Raw genomic sequence first — 24,598 nt, forward strand, 5'->3', positions numbered from 1 at the left:
GTTACCCATCGCAGAGCAAGGGGAACAACTACTTCAAGGTCTCAGAGCGAGTGACGTCACCAATTGAAACACTATTAGCGCACACCCGCTAACCACATCTGGAGCCCCACAAGGGTGCGGGCTCAGCCCTCTCCTGTACTCCCTGTTCACCCATGACTGTGGCTACATACGCATACAACTCAAATATAAAGTTTGCAGATGACACAACAGTAGTAGGCCTGATTACCAACAACAACGAGACAGCTTACTGGGAGGAGGTGGGGTCTTGGCCCCTAAGACCATCACAAACTTTTACAGAAGTACAATCGAGAGCATTCTGTCGGGCTGTATCTCCGCCCGCAACCACAGGGCTTAACCACCCGAGCCATGGCCTGTTCATCCCGTTATCATCCAGAAGGCGAGGTCAGTACAGGTGCGTTAAAGCTGGGATGGAGAGACTGAAAAACAGTTTCTATCTCAAGGCCAACAGCTTGTTAAATAGTCATCACTAGCCGGCTACCACCCATTTACTCAACCCTGCACCTTAGAGGCTGTTGCCCTATGTACATAGACATGGAATCACTGGTCAATTTAAATGGAACAACAGTCACTTTAATAATGTTTAATACTGTTTTACTCATTTCATATGTATATACTGTACTCTACTGTATTTTAGTCAATGCCACTCAGACATTGCTCATCCTAATATTGATATATTTCTTAATTCCATTCCTATACTTTTAGATTTGTGTGTATTGTTAGATACTACTGCACTGTTGGAGCTAGGAACACAAGCATTTCACAACACCCGCAATAAACATCTGCTAAATATGTGCATGTGACCCATAAAATGTGATTTGATTTTGATTTATATAGTGTAGGTTAAGAGGAATAATAAACTGATCACAATATGCCTTGCTCATATCGATATCAAACAATATATCGAGTTGTCAATATTGGTGCCCACTACTAACCCTAACCTTAAATAAATAACACATTTATATTTAAATATAATTTAATTATTAAGAATATATCTTCATTTCATCAGTCTGCTGTCTCCTTCAAGCATAAAACCTTAACTTCTTTAAACAAAGTAATTTACTCTCCAATAACTCATATAGGCAACAACACATCCACTACACCAATCCTCAACACAGGGGCCCTACAAGGGTGCGTGCTCAGTCTACTCCTGTACTCCCTGTTCACCCATGACTGTGTGCCCACACACGCCTCCATCTCAATCATTAAGTTTGCAGATGACACAACAATGGTAGGCCTGAATCCCAACAACATTGAGAGAGACTACAGGGAGGAGGTGAGGGCCCTTTTGCAGAGCAGTGTCAGTCAAATAAACCCTCCCTTGACATCAACAAAATGAAGGAGCTGATCGTAGACTTCTGGAGACAGCAGAGGGAGCATGCCCACATCCACATTGACGGGCCGCAGTAGAGAAGGTGAAAAGCTTCCTCGGGGTACACATCAGTGGCAATCTTAAATGGTCCACTCACACAGAAGATGGAGGCTGAACAAATTTGTCTTGGCCCCTAAGACCCTCACAAACCTTTACTGACGCACCATTGAGTGCATCCTGTCGGGCTTTATCACCACCTGGTACGACATCTGCACTGTCTGCAACTGCAGGCTCTCCAGAGGGTGGTGTGGTCTGCCCAATGCATCACCGGGGGAACACTGCCTGCCCTCGAAGACATGTACGGCACCCTGTGTCACAAGAAGGCCAAGAAGATCATCAAGGTCCTCGCCCCTAAGACCCAAGGTCCTCAGTGTGGAATAGCAAGCTAATGTTAGTGGTTGCGTTGCAATGCTTGCAGTTGCCACTGATTCCTTCCAAATGACTCACTGTTGAATTTGCGATTTCTAACTTGCTGTGTAATCTTTATGTCCAAATGCCGATGAGCACAGATGCGTTTTATCTACATTTTCTCTTCATTATTTCTATTCATATGACAAGGATTACAAAGGATTTGCCAGTGGATTGTCAACTTGATTCATGATGATGACTGCTAGCTAAGACTTTGAAAATAAGATGTTGACATGATCAGTCCAATCAAAGCTACTGTAAATATAACGTGATTTGACATAATTTTATCTGTGACCAATGACCTTGAGCTTTCTTGGATGGGCACTTGTAATATAACTCTATGGCAGGACCCAAAGGGTTGCAATTTTGGATGTCTACCCTTACTAAGCACTTAAACTTGTTGATGACGTACTGTCCCCATGAGTGACAGAACACTGAGCCAAACACGGCGCAATGCTCCAATTTTTGCTGGCTCGCCCCACCACCACAGAAAGCACTGAGCTTGGCTGAAACACCTGCATTTTGGAGCTGCCTTACTCAAAAAAACAAAAAAGAGACGTATGTATGTATGCAGCTGTATTAGCTAAATTATATATATTATTTTAAATTGTTTGTAAACTGATATGTGACACGTATTACTGCCAAAATAACATGCGAAACAGGCAAGCCCCCCCCAAAAAATATTTACAGATTTTTATTTTATTTATTATTATTATTTTTTGCAAAAAATGTGGGGCTCAGCCCCACCTACCCTGAATGGCTGGTCGCCACTGGTAATCGCTGCCAAAAGTGCTTCAACAAAGTACTGAGAAAAGGGTCTGTATGCTTATGTAAATGTGATATTTCAGTTTTTTATTGTTAGTACATTTGCAAAAATGTATAAAACCTGTTTTTGCTTTGTCATTATGTGATATTTTGTGTGCATGATTGATAAGGGGGAAAAAACTATTTTAAAATGAGGCTGTAACGTAACAAAATGTGGAAAAAGTAAAGGGGTCTGAATACTTTCCAAATGCACTGTATATATACTGTATTTATATATTTATACTCCCGACTCGAACATTGCTCATCCTAACATTTTTTTTAAGGTGGTTTTTTTCTCCAACTGATTCAACACACCAGTCAAATAATTCATTAGTTTGGGATTAATGTAACACACAGGATGAATATCCAGTAATCCATATACTGTGCTCTGTATTATTCAGTCCCCCATGAAATAACACCATACAGTATACACATTCTACTGACCCTACTGTGTATTCCCAACCACACTTTTACCTCGGCACATCAAATGTTTTTTTCTTTGTAAGCCAATTTGTAATTTCTAGGCCTATAGCATATTGCATTCTGACAAATGGAGTGGGTGGGGTAGAAATTGCTGCTGGGTATTTAGACCACAGTCCCCCAATAAATAAAGTCGTATATAGATTCTACAGACCCTACTGAGTAATCTCAACCCCATTTTAATTTGGCACATAGAATCGTTTTTTTTCTCTCCTTTTTTTAAGACAATATGTAATTCATAGCCCTACAGTGTATTGCATTGTGACCACTGGAATGGGTGGATTATAAAGTGCTGCTGGGTATAACGACCACAGTCCCCCATTTCTTATCAACAAGCCAATTTGTCATTTATAGGTGTATTGCATTGGGACCAATGGAGTGGGTGGAGTAGAATGTGCTGCATTTAGACCTCAGTCCCCCATGAAATAACACCATACACAGTGCCTTTAGAAAGTATTCACACCCCTTGACTTTTTCCACATTGTTGTGTTCAAACCCTTTGTTATGGAGTAAAAATGTGCTTAATAATTCACATATATTGCATGAACTCACTGTGTGCAATAATAGTGTTTAACATACATTTTTTTAATGGCTATCTCATTTCTGTACCCCACACATACAATTATCTGTAAGGTCCCTCAGTCGAGCAGTGAATTTCAAACACAGATTCAACAACAAAGACGAGGGAGGTTTTCCAATGCCTCACAAAAAAAGGCACCTGTTGGTAGATGGGTAAAAAAAGTGGATATTGTATATCCCTTTGAGCATGGTGAAGATATTATTTACACTTTGGATGGTGTATCAATGCACCCACTCACTAAAAAGATACAGGCGTCCTTCATAACTCAGTTGCCGGAGAGGAAGGAAACTGCCCAGGGATTAAACCATGAGTCCAATGGTGACTTTAAAATAGTTATAGAGTTTAATGGCTGTGATAGGAGAAAACCAAGGAGGGGTCAGCAACATTGTAGTTACTCCACAATACTAACCTTTTTATACCTTTATTTAACTAGGCAAGTCAGGTAAGAACAAATTCTTATTTTCAATGACGGCCTAGGAACAGTGGGATAACTGCCTGTTCAGGGGCAGAACGACAGATTTGTACCTTGTCAGCTCGGGGATTTGAACTTGCAATGGACATTCTGCAAAGAAGGAAGCTTGTAAAGACCAAAAATGATTTTTTCAAATGCATCTTGTTCGCAATAATACAGAAGAGTATTAGGACCAAGTGAAGAGAAAAAAAAACATTAACTGCGATGCAATATTTCTAGAATGAAGTCCCAATATTTCGAGAATAAAGTGGCAATATTTTGAGAATAAAGTGGCAACATTTCAAGAATGAAGTGGCAATATTTGGAGAATAAAGCCTAAATTAAATTGTATGAATAGAGTGGCAATATTTTGAGAATAAAGGGGCAATATTTTGACATTAAAGTGGTTTGTGTTGTGAGCGCCACCATTGAGTTAGATGACCTGGTGAAGCTGTACTTTAGAGGGAAGTAGGGGCGCTGAGGGTGCTGCAGCACACCCTGAAAAATCTGTATATTAATAAAAAAATATATATTCTTTTTTTTTATTTTTTTTCTCACAAAAGTAGTTCACTGGGCTTTTATTAGTCCTCTATTAGCTGACCGATATCGACCTCATTTTCGAACGCTTTTAAAACCCCGAAGCCAAGTGCAGAAACTATGGATACAACTTCTTCCATGCTCACACATGATCTTAATTCATATACATGCCAATAGAAATCCCTGCATTTAATAGCATTCTTCTATTAACTGAAACATAATGACAAAATACACTATAATAATTTCCTCCAGTAAGACAAGGGGTGGAGGTCTGTGTATATTTGTAAACAACCGCTGGTGTACGAAATCTAATATTAAGGAAGTCTCAAGGTTTTGCTCGCCTGATGTAGAGTATCTCATGATAATCTTATGGTTCCAGCGGTCACCAGAGGGTAGCAGATACCGTCCTAGAGACATTAACGTCACTCAAGTGTGTCCAATTTACTCATTATGATTTCCCTGTTAAAAGAGGTGTGTTTTCTTTTGTCCTTTGCAGAAGCTTGAATTGTTATCCATGTGCGTTTGTTCCTTGAGTGAGTTTGCGAGACTTACTGTTTGTTGTTTTTTCAAGTGTACTGTGATCCTGCGGCTACCGTTTCTCTGTAAAAGTATTATGTTTATCCTTAACCACATCTTTCCTTGTATGGTCTCTTCTCTGCATCTGGGTCCAACCTTACCACGTCACAGATAAGCAGTAAACCACACTATTTACCAAGAGAGTTTTCATCATAGATGTCTATATACCACCACAAACCGATGCTGGCACTAAGTCCACACTTAACGAGCTGTATAAGGCCATAAGCCTTACCGGCTCCGACGCTCATCGGATGTGGCCGGGCTTGCAAACTATTACAGACTACAAAGGGAAGCACAGCCGTAAGCTGCCCAGTGACACGAGCCTACCAGACGAGCTAAACTACTTCTATTCTCACTTCGAGGCAAGCAACACTGAAGCATGCATGAGAACATCAGCTGTTCTGGACGACTGTGTGATCACCGTAGCCGATGTACGACCTTTCAACAGGTCAACATTCACAAGGCCGCCTGAACAGAAGGATTACCAAAACGTGTACTCCGAGCATGCGCTGACCAACTGGCAAGTGTCTTCACTAACATTTTCAACCTGTACCTGACTGAGTCTGTACTACCAACATGTTTCAAACAGACCACCATAGTCCATGTGCCCAATATCACTAAGGTAACCTAAATGACTACCGACCTGTAGCACTCACGTCTGTAGCCATGAAGTGCTTTGAAAGAATGGTCATGGCTCACATGAACACCATTATCCCAGAAACCCTAGACCCACTCCAATTTGCATACCACCCCAACAGATGATACAATCCCTATTGCACTCTGCACTGCCCTTTCCCACCTGGACAAAATAAACACCTATGTAAAAATTCTGTTCATTGACTACAGCTCAGCGTTCAACACCATGGTGCCCTCAAAGCTCATCACTAAGCTAAGGACCATGGGACTAAACACCTCCCACTGCAACTGGATCCAGGACTTCCTGACGGGCCGCCCTCAGGTGGTAAGGGTAAGTAACAACACATCTGCCAAGCTGATCCTCAACACGGGGGCCCTCGGGGGTGCGTGCTCAGTCCCCTCATGCACTCCCTGTTCACCCATGACTGTATGGCCAGGCACGACTCCAACACGATCACTAAGTTTGCAGATGACACAGCAGTGGTAGGCCTGATCACCGACAACAATGAGACAGCCTATAAGGAGGAGGTCAAAGACCTGTCCGTGTGGTGCCAGGACAACAACCTCTCCCTCAACGTAAGCAAGACAAAGGAGCTGATCGGGGACTAAAGGAACAGGCTGGCTGAACAGGCCCCCATTCTCATCAACAGGGTTGTAGTGGAGCGGGTTGAGAGTTTTATGTTTCTTGGTGTCCACATCGCCAACAATCTATCATGGTCCAAACCCACCAAGACAGCCGTGAAGAGGGCATGACAAAACCTTTTCCCCCTCAGGAGACTGAAAAGATTTGTCATGGGTCCCCAGATCCTAAAAAAGTTCTACAGCTGCACCTTTGAGAGCATACTGACTGGTTGCTTCACCACCTGGTATGGCAACTGCTCGGCATCTGACTGTAAGGCTTCCAGGATTCCTATTTCACTCAGCCATGCCTCCTTGCCCGTCCAACATTTCCTCATCTCCCACCACTTCTAATGCGACTCCCTCTTTTTCCCCTGCCCCGCTACAAAGTTTCTCACTGCAGGCGGTCACTGAGTCCGAGGTGGTTAAGGAACTCCTTAAACTTGACCCAAAAAAACATCCAGATCAGATGGTTTAGACCCACTCTTCTTTAAGGTTGCTGTCCTATAAATCACCAAGTCTATCTCCAACCTTTTTAACCTGTCTCTCCTCTCTGGGGAGGTTCCCATTGCTTGGAAGGCAGCTACGGTTCATCCTTAATTTAAAGGGGGAGATCAAGCTGATCCTAACTGCTATATGCCTATTTCTGTTTTGCTCTGTCTATCAAAAGTGTAGGAAAAACTTGTCAATAATCAACTGACTGGCTTTCTTGATGTCTATAGTATTCTCTCTGTTATGTAATCTGGTTTCTGCTCAGGTTATGGATCTGTCACTGCAACCTTAAAGGTCCTCAATGATGTCACCATTGCCCTTGATTCTAAGCAATGTTGTGCTGTTATTTTTATTGACTTCGCCAAAGCTTTTGATACGGTAGACCATTCCATTGTTGTGGGCCGCCTAAGGAGTATTGGTGTCTCTGAGGAGTCTTTGGCCTAGTTTGCTAACTACCTCTCTCAAAGTATGCAGTGTATGAAGTCAGAACATCTGCTGTCTCAGCCACTGCCTATAACCAAGGGTGTACACCAAGGCTCGATCCTAGGCCCCACGCTCTTCTCAATTTACATCAACAACATAGCTCAGGCAGTAAGAAGCTCTCTCATCCATTTATATGCAGATTATACAGTTTTATACTCAGCTGGCCCCTCCCCGGATTTTGTGTTAAACGCTCTACAACAAAGCTTTTCTTAGTGTTCAACAAGCGTTCACTGCCCTTAACCTTGTTCTGAATGCCTCCAAAACAAAAGTCACGTGGTTTGGTACAGTGCCTTGCGAAAGTATTCGGCCCCCTTGAACTTTGCGACCTTTTGCCACATTTCAGGCTTCAAACATAAAGATATAAAACTGTATTTTTTGTGAAGAATCAACAACAAGTGGGACACAATCATGAAGTGGAACAACGTTTATTGGATATTTCAAACCTTTTTAACAAATCAAAAACTGAAAAATTGGGCGTGCAAAATTATTCTGTGGAAAGAACTGAAAACTGCTGTTCACAAATGCTCTCCATCCAACCTCACTGAGCTCGAGCTGTTTTGCAAGGAGGAATGGGAAAAAATTTCAGTCTCTCGATGTGCAAAACTGATAGAGACAAACCCCAAGCGACTTACAGCTGTAATCGCAGCAAAAGGGGGCTGAATAATTTTGCACGCCCAATTTTTCAGTTCTGCCAGTCACATTCAAGGTCCCCAAAGTACACACATCTCCGGGTCGCTCCTCTTTTCAGTTCGCTGCAGCTAGCGACTGGAATGAGCTGCAACAAACACTCAAACTCGACAGTTTTATCTCAATTTCTTCATTCAAAGACTCAATCATGGGCAATCTTACTGATCATTGTGGCTGCTTTGCATGATATATTGTTGTCTCTACCTTCTTGCCCTTTGTGCTGTTGTCTGTGCCCAATAATGGTTGTACCCTGTTTTGTGCTGCTGCCATGTTGTGTTGCTACCATGTTGTTGTCATGTTGTGTTGCTACCAAATCAAATCAAAGTTTATTTGTCGCGTGCACTGAATACAACAGGTACAGTGAAATGCTTACTTATAGGCTCTAACCAATAGTACAAAAAAGGTATTAGGTGAACAATAGGCAGGTAAAGAAATAAAACAACAGTAAAAAGACAGGCTATATACAGTAGTGAGGCTATAAAAGTAGTGAAGCTACATACAGACACCGGTTAGTTAGGCTGATTGAGGTAGTATGTACATGTAGATATGGTTAAAGTGACTATGCATATATGATGAACAGAGAGTTGCAGTAGCGTACCATGCTGTATTGTTGTCTTAGGTCTCTCTTTATGTAGCATTGTGTTGTCTCTCTTGTCGTGATGTGTGTTTTGTCCTATATTTTTATTTTATTTTTAAACCCAGCCTCCGTCCCCAGGGGATAACTTTTTTCTTTTGGTAGACCGTCATTGTAAATAAGACTTTGTTCTTTACTGACTTGCCTAGTTAAATAAAGTTTAAATAAAAACAATATAGACTTTTACTCAAGTAGCATTTTACTGACTTTCACTTTTACTTGAGTCATTTTCTATTAAGGTATCTTTAATTTTACTCAAGTATGAAATTTGGGTACTTTTTCCACCACAGGTAATATCTTTTGAATGAGGTTTCCTTATTACCATACTAAACTGACGTCATAGTTTGTTCTCCTGGCAAATGTCAGGAGATGTGCAGTATTATCATAAGGAGACGTTTACTCGTAATACAGAGGAGGAATGGAGGCAAAAGGAGAGGCAGAAGAGGTCAAATAGAGAGAGGGAGGAAGAGGGTGGCTTGAGTCGGTTAAAAATGGCGGGAAAAGGGGAGATGTTAAAGAATGGTAGAAAGTGTAAGCAGAGTGAGCTGAAGACAGGAGGTGAAATGAAAGTGAATGAGTGTAACGGATGTGAAATAGCTAGCTAGTTAGCGGTGGTGCGCGCTAAATAGCGTTTCAATCGGTGACGTCACTTGCTTGGAAGTTGGAAGGTGGTAGGTGTGGTGATGTTCTCGGAGCCTGAGGCTTGCACCGAGGGCCAGGATAAAGATGAGTCTGTGACAGTTGGAGTGAAGTTTTTGGAAAAAGTGTACCCTTGCCTTTTGGCTGATCCATTTGTGGTTTCAGGGTGGGTGAAAACAGAGTTGGATGCCGTGGAATCGGTGAGGGTAACCAGAAGTGGTCTTGTGATAATTGGTTGTGTTTCTGCTGGTCAGAGGGTGAAGGCGCTCAACGCTAAATGAATGGGGGCAAGAAATGTGAATTGTTTTGCTGTTCAGAAAAGGGCGCTAATGAAAGGAGTGATTACTGTTAGCAGTAAATGTAAAAGTTTTCCAACTGAAGGGGAAGATTCCCAGTGTTTGTGATGCTCGTCGTTTAGTGCGACACAGACAGGGTGGCATGAGTGGTGAAACAGAAGAGTCGTTGTCTGTTCTTTTGAGTTTTGATGTTGAATCTTTGCCCGACAAAGTGATATTAGGATATATAAGTTATCCTGTACGAGCTTTTGTGCCGAATACATTAAGTTGTTACAGGTGTCAAGCTTAAGGGCATGTGGCAGCAGTGTGTAGGTGGGAGGTTCTTAGGTGGGAGAAGTTATTTTTTATTTTTTTCACCTTTATTTAACCAGGTAGGCCAGCTGAGAACAAGTTCTCATTTACAACTGCGACATGACCAAGATAAAGCAAAGCAGTGAGACAAAATCAAACAACACAGAGTTACACATAAACAAATGTACTGTCAATAACACAATAGAAAGATCTATGTACAGTGTGTGCAAATCTAGAGGAGTAGGGAGGTAGGCAATAAATAGGCCATAGAGGTGAAATAATTACAATTTAGCATTAACACTGGAGTGATGGATGTGCAGATGATGATGTGCAAGTAGAGATACTGGGGTGCAAAAGTGCAAGAGGGTAAGTAATAATATGGGGGTGAGGTAGTTGGGTGGGCTATTTACAGATTGCCTATGTACAGGTACAGTGATCGGTAAGCTGCTCTGACAGCTGATGCTTAAAGTTAGAGAGGGAGATATAAGACTCCTGTTTCAGTGATTTTTGCAATTCGTTCCAGTCATTGACAGCAGAGAACTGGAAGGAAAGGCAGCCAAAGTAAGTTTTGGCTTTGGGGATGACCAGTGAAATATACCTGCTGGAGCGTGTGCTACGTACGGGTGGGTGTTGCTGTGGTGACCAGTGAGCTGAGATAAGGCCTAGCATAGACTTATAGATGACCTGGAGCCAGTGGGTTTGGCAACGAATATGTAGTGAGGGCCAGCCAACGAGAGCGTACAGGTCGCAGTGGTGGGTAGTATATGGGGCTTTAGTAACAAAACGGATGGCACTGTGATAGACTACATCCAATTTGCTGAGTAGGGTGTTGGAGGCTATTTTTAAAATTACATTGCCAAAGTCAAGGATCGGTAGGATAGTCAGTTTTATGAGGGTATGTTTGGCAGCATAAGTGAAGGAGGCTTTGTTGTGCAATAGGAAGCCGATTCTAGATTACATTTTGGATTGGAGATGCTAAATATGAGTCTGGAAGGAGAGTTTAGAAGTGTGCAGAAGGGCATGAGACAAAGGAATGTGTAGCATTTGGGAAAGTAGTGGTATGTGTTAATTGTAGGGGTGCCCATGGGGCTTGGGATCAGAAATGTCCCGTGTGAGAGAGGCATGTTGAGGTTTCCAAGGTTAGAGTAGAGCAGAAGTTGTTATATGCTGAGGCAGTGAAGAAAGTAGCGGAATATGTGTCAAGGGTAGGGGATCCTGAGAGGAGTGGTGTGAGTAGTAGATCTGTACCAGTACAGAGGGAGAGGCCAACAAGTGATATATGTTTCAGTAAGATTGGATTTTTGGCATTTATAGCAATGGTTATCAATTGTACTGCAGGGATGGAACGTACATCGCAGAAAATTGAGGTTGTGGTGGCAGCTGCAGAGAGGTATTTGGGTGTGCGAGACTTTACATCAGAAAAGTTACAGGGTGTGTTAAGGTGGGGTTGTCTCATCCTTTAAGTTGTTGGCCTGAAGTGGGACGAAATAGATTTAAATAGTGGAGTAGGGTGGTGTTATTTTTTAACATTATTATTTTTGTTTTGTTTTGTTTTTGTGAGTGTTGTAGATTGTAGGGTATTTGTTTATTTATTTACTTATTTTCAAGCAAAGTATAAGGGAGTTATACTCCAGTCTAGTAGTTGACGGTAATGCAACATCTGTTGAATGCAAACCGCCGTTTAACATAATCACATAAGAAGTCCCGCTGGCAAAATACTAGTGTCCGGAAGTGGGTGATTCCTGACTCGGGCTGGTGCTAGATTACCTAAATCTGTTGGGGGTGGGTTCTATGGTAGATATGACTGAATAATGTTATTGTTCTAAATCACATGGTAGTAAGCTAGCACTTTCGGGAATAGAAAACATTGAATCAATGATCACTCATTTGTCAAATGTGGGACATTCTTGTCTCTTTGGCCTAACGTTAGCTAGTCTTCTTGGTTTAGCCCAGTATTGGACCTTACATGTTCTGTTTAAAGGGCGAATTGGGCCTGGAAGCCAAAACAGCCAAATATTCCATCTAAACATGATTTGGTTCTCATTTGCGGTACTGTATGTTTTTTTTAAAATATAACCTCAAAATAATTTCACAAATGCAAAATACACCGTTCCTATACATTGTTTTAACAGTTAAAGCTGACATTATTTTTCAGTGGCTTCTATTCCATTTACACACAGGTGTACAGAGATGCAGATAGCGAAGTTAGTTAGAACAGGTCGTCCACTGTCTTCCCCGTTTCCATAAACAAGCGCTGTAACATGGAAATATGGCCGTGTGGGAACTCTAAACCTATAAAGGTGTGTACTAATTTAAACGTTTTGGAAAAGTATTTGTCTCTGATTTTAAAAGATACGTTCCTTATGTTTCCCAAACCGTACCCCAAGCAATGCGTTTTAAAGTTCAGAACGAACGTTTGGGCTCTTTTAACAACACTCCTGCGGCCAACCCCGGTCAGAAGGTATTATCATCAATAGGCGCTACTATGAATGGGTTATCCTATAGTTAGCTAGTCTGTTAACGTTAGTTAACTGGGGGGAGTCTAGTTATATCTAGAATATAAAGCTCTGGTTATGTATGTGACCTGTGGCCAAAACAAAAGTTAGCTGCCATTCGGTGAGTGGAGGGTACGTTGAAGGGCAACTAACTGGGGAAGACGACCAACCGTGAGAATTGAGAATCAAAGCTGCACCATAGTTGCTTGAATCGTGCTGGAAAGGACCATGTCAAAATGAAAATATTAGAGCCAGTACGGTTTTGGTCGGCACAATGGTGTGAAATAGTTTAAGTCTCATCCCTGCACCCACACTCTGCCTTTGTATAGCTCTACTTCCTCCCTCTACCTCCTACAAATATGTCATTACTGGCCCAGCCAACCCACCCAATCTGTTAGAGGATCTATGTCCAAATTCATATTGATTCTGGACAAAATCTGTCTTTACCGTCAAAGTATGACTCATGTTTTTATTGGTGTTCTAGAACAAAGAGTCGTACGAGCCGTTCTGTAACCTTCGACTGGTGACATCATCAAAAGGAAGATCACAGACTCATTGCCACCTCTAATAAGGTATTGTTGACTGAGTCAGGCATCAGAGTGAAGGACACGTCTGGTATTTACTAGGGAAGATCTAGTCTCACATATTGAATATTTACTAGCATCTTCCTCTGTTGTTTTGTCTCTACACAGCCTACTGTCAAACTGTTACACAACAAAAGCAACGGTAAATACTCCTACACCAGGTGAGACTCTTACGTCTATAAAGACAAATTGGCAGTGAATTATGGTTCCGTTGAAGTCGGAAGTTTACATACACCTTAGCCAAATACATTTTAAACTCAGTTTTCACAATTCCTGACATTTAATCTCAGTAAATGTTCCCTGTCTTAAGTCAGTTAGGATCACCACTTTATTTTAAGAATGTGTAATGTCAGAATAATGTTAGAATTATTTATTTCAGCTTTTATTTCTTTCATCACATTCCTAGTGGGTCAGCAGCTTACATACACTCAATTAGTATTTGTTAGCATTGCCTTTAAATTGTTGAACTTGGGTCAAACTTTTTGGGTAGCCTTCCACAAGCTTCCCACAATAAGTTGGGTGAATTTTGGACCATTCCTCCTGATAGAGCTGGTGTAACTGAGTCAGGTTTGTAGCCTCCTTGCTCGCACACGCTTTTTTAGTTCTGCCCACAAATTTTCTATGGGATTGACGTCTTTGTGACGGCTACTCCAATACCCTGACTTTGTTGTCCTTAAGCCATTTTGCCACAACTTTGGAAGTATGCTTGGGGTCATTGTCCATTTGGAAGACCCATTTTTTTTTGACCAAGCTTTAACTTCCTGACTGATGTCTTGAGATGTTGCTTCAATATATCCACATAATTTTCCATTCTCATGATGCCATCTATTTTGTGAAGTGCACCAGTCTCTCCTGCAGCAAAGCACCCCCACAACATGATGCTGCCACCGCCGTGCTTGCCACCGCCGCACGTTTGGGACTGTGTTCTTCGGGTTGCAAGCATCCCCCCTTTCCTTCCACACATAACGATGGTAATTTTGGCCAAACAGTTCTATTTTTGTTTCATCAGACCAGTGGACATTTCTCCAAAAAGTATGATCTTTGTCCCCATGTGCAGTTGCAAACTGTAGTCTGTCTTTTTTCTGGCGGTTTTGGTGCAGTGGCTTCTTCCTTGCTGAGCTGCCTTTCAGGTTATGTTGATATAGGACTCGTTTTACTGAGGATATAGGTACTTTTGTACCCGTTTCCTCCAGCATCTTCACAAGGTCCTTTGCTGCTGTTCTGGGATTGATTTGCACTTTTCGAACCAAAGTACGTTCATCTCTAGGAGACAGAACTTGTCTCCTTCCTGAGCCGTATGACGGCTGCGTGGTCCAATGGTGTTTATACTTGCGCACTATTGTTTGTACAGATGAACGTGGTCCCTTCACTAAATTTCTACCAAGGATGAACCAGACTTGTGGAGGTCTACACTTTTTTTCTGAGGACTTCTTTCTTTAGATTTTTCCCATGATGTCAAGGAAAGAGGTACTGAGTTTGAAGGTAGGCCTTGAAATACATCCACAGGTACACCTCCAATTGACTCAAATGATGTCAATTAGCCTATAAGAAACATAATTTTCTGGAATTTTCCAAGCTGTTTAAAGGCACAGTCAACTTTTTAATTTTACCTTTATTTAACCAGGCAAGTCAGTTAAGAACAAACTCTTATTTTCAATGATGGCCTGGGAACAGTGGGTTAACTGCCTGTTCAGGGGCAGAACGACAGATTTGTACCTTGTCAGCTCGGGGGTTTGAACTCGCAACCTTCCGGTTCCTAGTCCAACGCTCTAACCACTAGGCCACCCCTTACATACACTTAGTGTATGTAAACGTCTGACCCACTGGAATTGTGATACTGTCTGTATACAATTGTTGGAAAAATTACTTGTGCCATGCACAAAGTAGATGTCCTAACTGACTTGCCAAAACTATAGTTTATTAACAAGAAACTTGCGGAGTGGTTGAAAAACAAGTTTTAATGACTCCAACCTAAGTGCATGTAAACTTTCGACTGTAAATCTCAAGTGAAAAATCTGCAATATCTCACAACATATCACCTAGCCACGTCATTTGATATTGCAATCTGATGTCCGACAGCATAGTCGATGATGTGACACGCAGCCGGTTGTTGCAGGCTTCCCCTTCCTTCCCTCCAGGCAGTAACTCGGACGACAACATGTTGAAGAACATCGAGCTGTTTAACAAGCTGTCCTCAACAAGGACATGATCGGCGACGAGATCTGCTGCTGGTCCTTATATGGCCAGGGCCGCAAGATTGCCGAGGTGTGCTGCACCTCTATCGTCTACGCCACCGAGAAGAAACAGACCAAGGTAACGCAAATGAATCGTACTCTGGGACGGCTTATAGTGGGATGTCGTCATTAAGATATTTTAATCAGCACAAACTAGGCAAGTACATCATGTATCTGGCTTCCATCTCTGATGACAGAACTGATTCATCCTCTTTAGTAAATTATTTCAATTTATGAGTTGGTTGTCTCTAACCTTCTGTTAGCATAAAATAGAGTACTTTAATATGCCGTTGTGACATTTTGTTTTTTAACAAAGTACAGGCGTACTTTTCGTTCAGATAACATAATACCCAGGCAGACAGACATACATAAATGCATATATATCCACTACTGTTCCAGGTGGAGTTCCCTGAGGCGTGGATCTACGAGGAGCCCCTCAACATCCTGCTGTACGAGTCCCAGGACGGGAGGGGTCCTGACAACGCTCTGCTGGAGGCCACAGGGGGTGCCGCCGGCCACTCGCACCACCTGGACGAAGACGAGGAGCGCGTTGACAGGGTGCGCAGGATCCACGTCAAGCGGCCCGACGACCGCACACACCACCACCAGTAACCCCTGACTGACCTCGACCATCCAAAGCCCGGCCCTAAATGTCTGACCCTGGACTCAGTGGAACTCTTCTGTGCCTTACTTCCAGCGCCTCTCCTTCTTCTTCCCCACTCCTACTCTTGTTGTGTGTAGTGCTCTGAGGATTTTTTGTTTTCTTTTTCTCATCTGTCGGTTGGCGGATGCAGAGTTTGGAGGTGATGATTTGTTTTTCTACTGTGCGTGAATGTAAATAGGATTGTTAATGGGACTGGAAATGTGTGGAATGGAAATGTCAGTTGTTATACTGGAGGGAATTGCAATGTCAGCATCGTGTTCTTTGGTCCTTGCTATAATGCAATCCAGAAGAACAAGAATCATGCAACGTCTGTCACTGAGTTTTTGGATGTGTTGAAAGAAAAGTCTTCTAAGTGTTTGAAGAAGCTGTATGATGGCTGTCAATCAGGTGTTCTACAATAAAAGCCCACTAGGGGGCAGTATTGAATCAGATGATCTCATTGTGTCTGAGACAGTGTCGCTGCTCGCAGCCTTTCATGTTCTATCAATTTCCAACGATTTTTGTTGCATTTATTAAATTCACCCTAATGAATAACAGTCAATATTTAGTTGATTAAAAAGATATCATACAATAGAGTACCTCTACTCTCCCACAACCACTTTTTAATTAATAGGATTTCCCATTTAACCCATTGTCCCTTCTTGCCATGTAAGTGATTGCTTACAAGGGAAGAACTTGAGCTGTGACTTGTTATCCAGGTTCCCACCCCCACCCCTCCCCCCCTAACGAGGAGAGCTCTCTCCTACAAGCTTTTAACAGGCAGATCATTTAGACCTGGACCTCATCAGGGAATGTAACTATGTCCACATGTGTTCTCTTTTAGGAAACCATACTTGTGAAGACATCTGTCTACAGATTTAACATTTAAATGTTTAAATGTTTATAGATACCTTATCAAATAAATTAAAGATTTCTACAATGTTGTGATTTTATTTTTCTAATTTCATTTTGAATGTTGGTTGAAATACAAAATTATGATACATGACTGTTGCAAAATCAATGATTCCTATCCTGACGGTTGCTATAGTACAAAAATATATAATGTACTATTTTAGAGAGTAAGTACACTTTGCTCTGAATTCAACAACACCGTAATGTGAATATAGTACTTACATCTGAAATACTAAACCAGCAGAGACATAAGGCTCCCTTAGCCTTGAATTCACAAACAGAAATTAATTGAAATATACAAGTGTGTGGAAGATCATAGACATGACACAGGTTTGTGCTTTTCTTGGGTCCCTTAAAGAGATTCTCCGGTACTTTTGTATACTTATTAGTCAGTAGTTATGAAAGTTCATAAGCCCTCATGCTCATGAGCCAAAAGTGGTCCCTGAAAATGGCATATGTCACGTACTGTATGTGCACGACGACGTCATTTCTCTCTCTCTGCTGTGTCCACTGAGCCGTTGGGCCCGCCCTGCAACTTTGTTGGATAACACTGTCACTCAAATGCAAGCTCATTCGCTAGAACTCAAATTGCTAGGTGGCTGTCCACGTGAGGTTAAATTTAGGGAAAATAGCACAGCACAGCTTCAAGAAAAGTAACTTTCAAACTAGAAATTTCTTGGCTAATTGAGGTAAGACTAATTCTGCTCATAGATTATTCATAGTATGAACTACAATAATATGAACTACAAATTGACACATTCAGCCCAATGTGGGAGGTTTAAAAAATACTTTCTTAGGTGCCAAAGTACCGGAGCATGTCTTTAAATGAACACTTGGTTGGCTCCAGTCAATTCTATCACACAGGATTGGTGCATAAAAAGAACTGAAATATATTTTCTTAAGAGATTGCCTGATTGACATTAAATACATTGATTGATTCAATGGTTTGTACATTTCGGGTTTTCTGAAAGCAACAGCTGTAGGTATTTTTTGGGGTGTTCATCTCTAACAAAAACCAGCCTGATCCCAGATTTGTTTGTTGGGTCTTGCAACTGGCTATTGAGTTTGTGCACAACACTAACAGATCTGGAATCAGGCAATACAAGAGCAAAATTCTTGGTCTAATCCAGATGATGTGTCTGTCTCCTGGGTGCCTGTCCATCCTCTCCTTAGTGTGTCTCTATGTCCTGCACAGGTCATCGAGCCCTGGTCCGAGTGGAAACCTAGAGTAACAAATATGTCATTCGTTCAGTCTGCATGTGTTGATCACCTGCATTGTGTTAGTTAGGGGACGTAACAGAAAACATTTGAAAGCCCTTGCAATTAAATGAAAGATTCCTATTGGACACTGTAGTCCCTCTTTGTTTCAGTCCATTTTCTTCCGTTTGGTGCCAAATTAACGCGATCCTGGAGCCGCCTGCTGCAAAAAGGACTCCGCATTCCTTTTAGTATGGTTCACAGTATGTCCATAACCCAAGGTAGTACATGCCCTCATAAAAAAAAACATACAATAACTGCATCTTACTCCAAACATTTGTTAACGTTTCCTATGTTTGATATCATATCAATGCGATCACAGTCATTTCAATATTTTTTTGTCTGTTCTGTGTATAATGCCACTGGGAAGCCAAAGGAAACATTCTACTTTGTGTGGACAATAAAAATGAATGTCTTCTTCGTCACAAATCCCGCTGAAGATGGTGTCTCTTCCTGTTCAGGCGGAGGTCGTCGTCGCCGGCCTACTAGCTGCCACCGATCCCCTTTTCTGTTTCATTTAGTTGTGTCTGATGTGTTGCACCTGTTTCGTGTTTAGGTTTGGTTGTGGGCTATTTAAACCCAGCAGGTCCGCCGGCTTTGGTGCTTGTTTTTCTGTTTGTGGTGTTTGATTATTCTTGTGGTTTCTTTTTTCCGATCAGTTTCGTCTTGTTTGTTTGGACTGGGACTTTACGCGCCCTTGTGTGTGTGGCGTGACCGTCTCTCTGGTTTTGTGGGAATATTAAAGATCCACATCTTTTGAACTACCCTGCTCTCTGCGCCTGACTCCTGCACTCACTACTTATTGAAGCCTTGACATTCTTCTAGCAGCTAAAATAAAAGTCTGCAGAAAGCATGTGATTCTAACCAGCTGTGCACCAGCCTGGTCCCAGATCTGAGGCAAATTATGTGGCAATGGCCATAGGAGTTGGCCAAGACAGCACAAACAGGTCTGGGAAGAGGCAACAAAGGCCCCTCTCAGCAGCAGTAACAGCATCACTCACCACCATGAGATGTCCATTCTTGTCCTTGTACACCATGGACTCCTGGCCACTGCTGAATTCCACAATGCCCTCTTTCCCCGCCTTCATCTGAAACTTGACGCTAAAAAATAACCACATATCATAGTCATATTCACCCAGAACTCCTTGGAAAACACTGGCAATTGTTACTGAGTGGACTATCCTAAATGAAATAACATTCATAAGTAAGCTCATCTGCCCTCTTGATCCATCGGACTAGAACTCCCAGAATCAATCCTGTCAGCCACAGCCTTACCTGCCCTGGACCACGTTGATGGCGCTCTGCTTGTTGGCAACCACGCTGAGTTTGGTCAACGCTTCAAACAGGTGGTCACACTGCATGATTAGGTCCCCCTGGGCACACGAGGTCAGGACACATTGGATAGCATTAGGACTGTGTCTGAAATGGCATTATATTCCCTGTATAGTGCAATACTTTTGACCAGGGCACGTAGTGCACTATATGTAATAGGGTGCCATTTTGGATGCACATCGGATTCCATTTTGAGCAGTTCCTGGTTAGAATCACTTGAATAACAGAGGCACTACACGGACATTACCAGGCTATTATTCTATACGTTGTGTGAGGGTGTTTGAGACCGTGTCCTCCTACCTTCTGCTTATCGTCTTCATTTGGAATATGGAAAATGATGATGCCATCACTCAAGGTACTGACGGACACACCTGTAATCGAGTAAGCAGCACTCACACAGATCAGTACACTTTAAAACCAAATCTATTCTATACAACCAGTATTTATCCACATTAGTCCCATTGGGGAGAATCCAAACTTCCCCTTAAGTAGAATTTTGACCAAGTAATCCATTGTGAAAATGTGACTTAAATGGAAGTTAAGATTTGTCTCATTGAGATCAAATCTATTTTGCAAGAAATATCAGACAAGCTAGAACCCCATCCATCCCATCCACGGCATGTTGGATGCTCACATTTCAGAGTAGTGTACAACACTCTCTGCTTGATCTTGGCATCATCCACCACATAGGCAGCAGTCTGTGTGAGGATGAGCTGCCGAGGTCGGGCTTTAAATCCATTCCTGTCGTACTTCACTATTGGTATGCTGTACTGCAAAGAGAGAGATAAGAAAGATGGTGGGAGAGAGGGGCGAGAGAGAGCGAGAGAGAAGAGAGATGGTGTAAAAGTACGAGAGTGAGAGAGGGAGCAGGAGAGAAAAAGAGAGAAAATATTTTTAAACGATTGAAAAAATCTTTCTATGAGTTTTAAGTGTCAAGGACACACTGCAACACAAGTGTCTTGATTACCTTGATTCCTTCATGGCGAATCATCTGCAGGACCTTCATATTTATGTCCTGTTCACCTGAAAAAAGAACATAGTGCAAAATGTGGCATTTGACCCTAAAATACAAGTTTCAGTAAGACACCACATAATACACAGATACTATTCACTACTACAGGGGTTTCCAAACGTTTTTGTCCCACAACCCCATTTTGATATCAGAAAAATCCTGCGACCCCAACCTGGTGAAAAAAAATATGTAATTAACAGTCGATGTTAACTTATTTATTTGGGGCTGTGACAGTCAATTGAAAAACATTCTAACAGTGTTTCTGACTGTCTTTTTAACTCACCATCACATTTTAATGTGGGGCTATGACAGTCAATTGCAAATTAGTCTGACGTAGTCTCTTATCTTAGCACCACTAACGAGATAGGTGTGCTTGGTGGGTGTGCTTGATGCATGTCGTGTCGGAGCTTCTTAAAGTCAAGGGGCGTGGTCAACAGTGCGCACCTCATCTCTGAGGTCACATCCAAACTGGTTCAATATATGGTTTAATGCAGGAGAGAGCACTGAATCCAGCTTCACACAGATATGCGCTGGTGAAGGGTAGCCTACCATAAGTTTTATGGTGTTTTTAAGACAACTGGGAACTCAAGGTCAAATGATGACGTCAGAGATCTTCAGGCCGGAAACCCGGAGCTCTGGAAAGAGGCCCGGAGGTCCCGAGTTGGAATTCCGTGTTGGATGACCATTTCTTTCCGAGTTTCCAGTTGTCTTGAACGCACTGAACGCAATGTGACATAAATGCTCAGAGGAAAACGGTAGGGTATTCCCGTTGAGTCAGGAACCAAAACTCCTCTGTAGTGACCCGTAAATGCATTTGGCCACATGACAGCTCAATCAGATGTTCGATTTCACTTACCAGCATGTCAGCAGAGCCAGGATCACATTGAAACAGATTGGGAAGTACATTGGCAAGAAAAAGTATGTGATCCATTTGGAGTTACCTGGACTTCTGCATAAATTGGTCATAAAATTTTATCTGATTTTCATCTAAGTGACAACAATAGACAAACACAGTCTGCTCAAACTAATAACACACAAACAATGATATGTTTTCATGTCTTTATTAAACACACTGTGTAGACATTCACAGTACAGGGTGGGAAAAGTATATGAACCTTTGGTTTTAATAACTGGTTGACCCTACTTTGGCAGCAATAACCTCAACCAAATGTTTTCTGTAGTTGCGCATCACACCTTGCACAACGGTCAGGAGGAATTTTGAACCATTCCTCTTTACAAAACTGTTTCAACTGCAATATTCTTGGGATGTCTGGTGTGACCCACTCTCTTGAGGTCACGCCATAGCCTCTCAATCGGGTTGATGTCACAACTCTGACTGGGCCACTCCAGAAGTCGTATTTTCTTCTGTTGAAGCCATTCTATTGTTGATTTTCTTCTGCGTTTTGAGTCATTGTCCTGTTGCATCATCCAACTTCTGTTGATCTTCAATTGGCGGACAGATAGCCTTACATTCTCCTGCAAAATGTCTTGAAAAACTTGGGAATTCATATTTCCATCGATGATAGCAAGCTGTCCAGGCCCTGAGACAGCAAAGCAGCTCCAAACCATGATGCTCCCTTCACAATACTTTACAGTTGGGATGATGTTAGTTTTTATGTTAGTGTGCTATGCCTTTTTCTCTCCACACATAGTGTTGTGTGTTCCTTCCAAACAACTCAGTTTAATCTGTCCACAGAATATTTATTCCAGTAGCGCTGTGGAACATCCAGATGCTCTTTTGCGAACTTCAGACATGCAGCACTATGTTTTTTGGACACTTGGCTTCTTCCGTGGTGTCCTCCCATGAACACCGTTCTTGTTTAGTGTTTTACGTATCGTAGACTCGTCAGAGATGTTAGCACGTCCAAAAGATTTCTTTAAGACTAGCTGACACTCTAAGATTCTTCTTCGCCTCATTGAGCATTCTGCGCTGTGCTCTTGCAGTCATCTTTGCAGGACGGCCACTCCTAAGGAGAGTAGCAACAGTGTTGAACTTTCTCCATTTATAGACAACTTGTCTTACCATGGACTGATGAACATCAAGGCTTTTAGAGATACTTTTGTAACCCTTTCCAGCTTTATGCAAGTCAACAATTCTTAATCTTGGGTCTTCTGAGATCTCTTTTGTTCGAGGCATGGTTCACATCAGCCAATGCTTCATGTGAATAGTAAACTCAAATTTTGTGAGTGTTTTTTATAGGGCAGGGCAGCTCTCACCAATATCTCCAATCTCGTCTCAATTATTGTACTACAGGTTAGCTGACTCCTGACTCCAATTAGCTAATGGAGAAGTCATTAGCCTAGGGGTTCACATGCTTTTTATCAACAAACACAGTGAATGTTTAAATGATCTATTCAATATAGACACGAAAAATACAATCATTTGTGTGTTATTAGTTTAAGCAGACTGTTTGTCTGTTGTTTGCGACTTAGATGAAGATCAGATCTAAATTGATGACCAATTTATGCAGAAATCCAGATAATTCCAAAGGGTTCACATACTTGTTCTTGCCGCTGTAGGTCAATATGTGCTCTTCCAAGTGTTGGAGGTGAGCAGGCATCAATCATGTGGGACACTTTACTGATGCTGTTTTCTGTTAGACACATGCACAGCCGAGGGAATGGGACATGGTTTGCTTTTGAAAGACTCTCCAATAAGAATTCCTTCCTTTGAATCCACTGATTCGGTCACTCAACTGTTGAATGTTTTTGTATTTCCCCTGCATGCTTGGGTTCATTCAGTTTCCCAAATATGTCTGTTACATAGGCAAGGAGACACATTTTATTTCCATTACAAAGTCAAACAAGTCTCTCTTTAAAATTTTTTTTTTTTTTTACATCCATTGTGAATGACAACAGTTCCCCTCTCAATTCGAAAAATCTTTCCAACACTCCCTCTTGATAAACACCAAGCCTCAGTGTGAAATAGAACATTGTCATGCTTTGATCCCATATCTCCACATAGGTTTGCGAACAGGCGTGCGTGTCCTTGTGAATTGCATCCCCCGACATGTATAGCGAACAAAGTCAATGCACGGGCATCTCGGCACCTCACAGTTTAACGTCCATTTGGAGAGCATAACCTGGGGAGTTTTTGAGTCGTTCAGTCAGAGTCCCTCTTGATTGCTAGCAATAGCATCAATTATTTGCTTAACAGTGTTATCTGGCAAAGGTATTGATGTGAGTTTCTGTGCCTCTGTCACCCCCCCATACATTGTTTTCACCATATCAATTGCGGCTGGTGGTATCAGTCTCTGGAATAGTGTGTGGTTTCACAGCGTAGCAGGCCTAGACGTTCACAGTGGGAATGGTTCAAGAACAACGGTCAAGTGTGAATTTGATCTTTTAGATCTGAATCTTTTTCATTTAGATTTGTATGGTTAACCACATTACAGCACATTTGAGGTACAGAGACGATATTGTAATATATATATGGTACCAGTCAAAAGTTTGGACACAGCTACTCATTCAAGGGTTTTTCTTTATTTTGACTATTTTCTACATTGTAGAGATGTACATCAAAACTATGAAATAACACATATAGAATCATGTAGTAACCAAAAAAGTGTTAAAGAAATCTAAATATATTTTTTATTTCAGATTCTTAAAATAAGCCACCCTTTGCCTTGATGACAGCTTTTCACACTCTTGGCATTCTCCCAGCCAGCTTCATGAGTCACCTGTAATGCATTTCAATTAACAAGTGTGCCTTGTTAAAGGTTAATATGTGGAATTTCTTTCCTTCTTAATGCGTTTAAGCCAATCAGTTGTGTTGTGTCAAGATAAGGATGGTACACAGAAGATAGCTCTATTTGGTAAAAGACCAAGTCCATTTCATGGCAAGAATAGCTCAAATAATCAAAGAGAAACGACAGTCCATCATTACTTTAAGACATGAAGGTCAGTCAATTCTGAAAATGTCAAGAACTTTGAAAGTTTCTTCAAGTACAGTCACAAAAACCGTCAAGCGCTATGATGAAACTGGCTCTCATGAGGAGGATGAGTTCATTAGAGTTAACTGTACCTCAGATTGCAGCCCAAATAAATGCTTCACAGAGTTCAAGTAACAGACACATCTCAACATCAACTGATCAGAGGAGACTGCGTGAATCAGACCTTCATGTTTG

The 24,598-nt window shown here is 41.8% G+C and overlaps 1 protein-coding gene and 1 pseudogene across 1 annotated transcript in view; one reads left to right on the forward strand and one right to left on the reverse strand.

Annotated features, from left to right (window-relative positions):
* Positions 1-1,246: 1,246 nt before the first annotated feature.
* On the forward strand, positions 1,247-16,400 carry LOC135513649 (BTB/POZ domain-containing adapter for CUL3-mediated RhoA degradation protein 3-like; annotated as a pseudogene).
* A 1,666-nt stretch (positions 16,401-18,066) lies between these two features.
* The window catches only part of LOC135513577 (unconventional myosin-Ih-like), a 39,956-nt gene continuing 33,424 nt past the window's right edge, over positions 18,067-24,598 (reverse strand). Inside the window, exons 26-31 of the mRNA XM_064936466.1 lie at positions 20,427-20,482; positions 20,094-20,229; positions 19,760-19,830; positions 19,403-19,500; positions 19,129-19,228; positions 18,067-18,093 (exon numbers count right to left, since the gene is read on the reverse strand). Coding sequence (XP_064792538.1) covers positions 18,067-18,093; positions 19,129-19,228; positions 19,403-19,500; positions 19,760-19,830; positions 20,094-20,229; positions 20,427-20,482 — 488 coding nt within the window. The remainder of the gene's footprint in view (positions 18,094-19,128; positions 19,229-19,402; positions 19,501-19,759; positions 19,831-20,093; positions 20,230-20,426; positions 20,483-24,598) is intronic.

Source organism: Oncorhynchus masou, chromosome 25 (assembly GCF_036934945.1).
Source record: "Oncorhynchus masou masou isolate Uvic2021 chromosome 25, UVic_Omas_1.1, whole genome shotgun sequence".
Taxonomy (NCBI): Eukaryota; Metazoa; Chordata; class Actinopteri; order Salmoniformes; family Salmonidae; genus Oncorhynchus; species Oncorhynchus masou.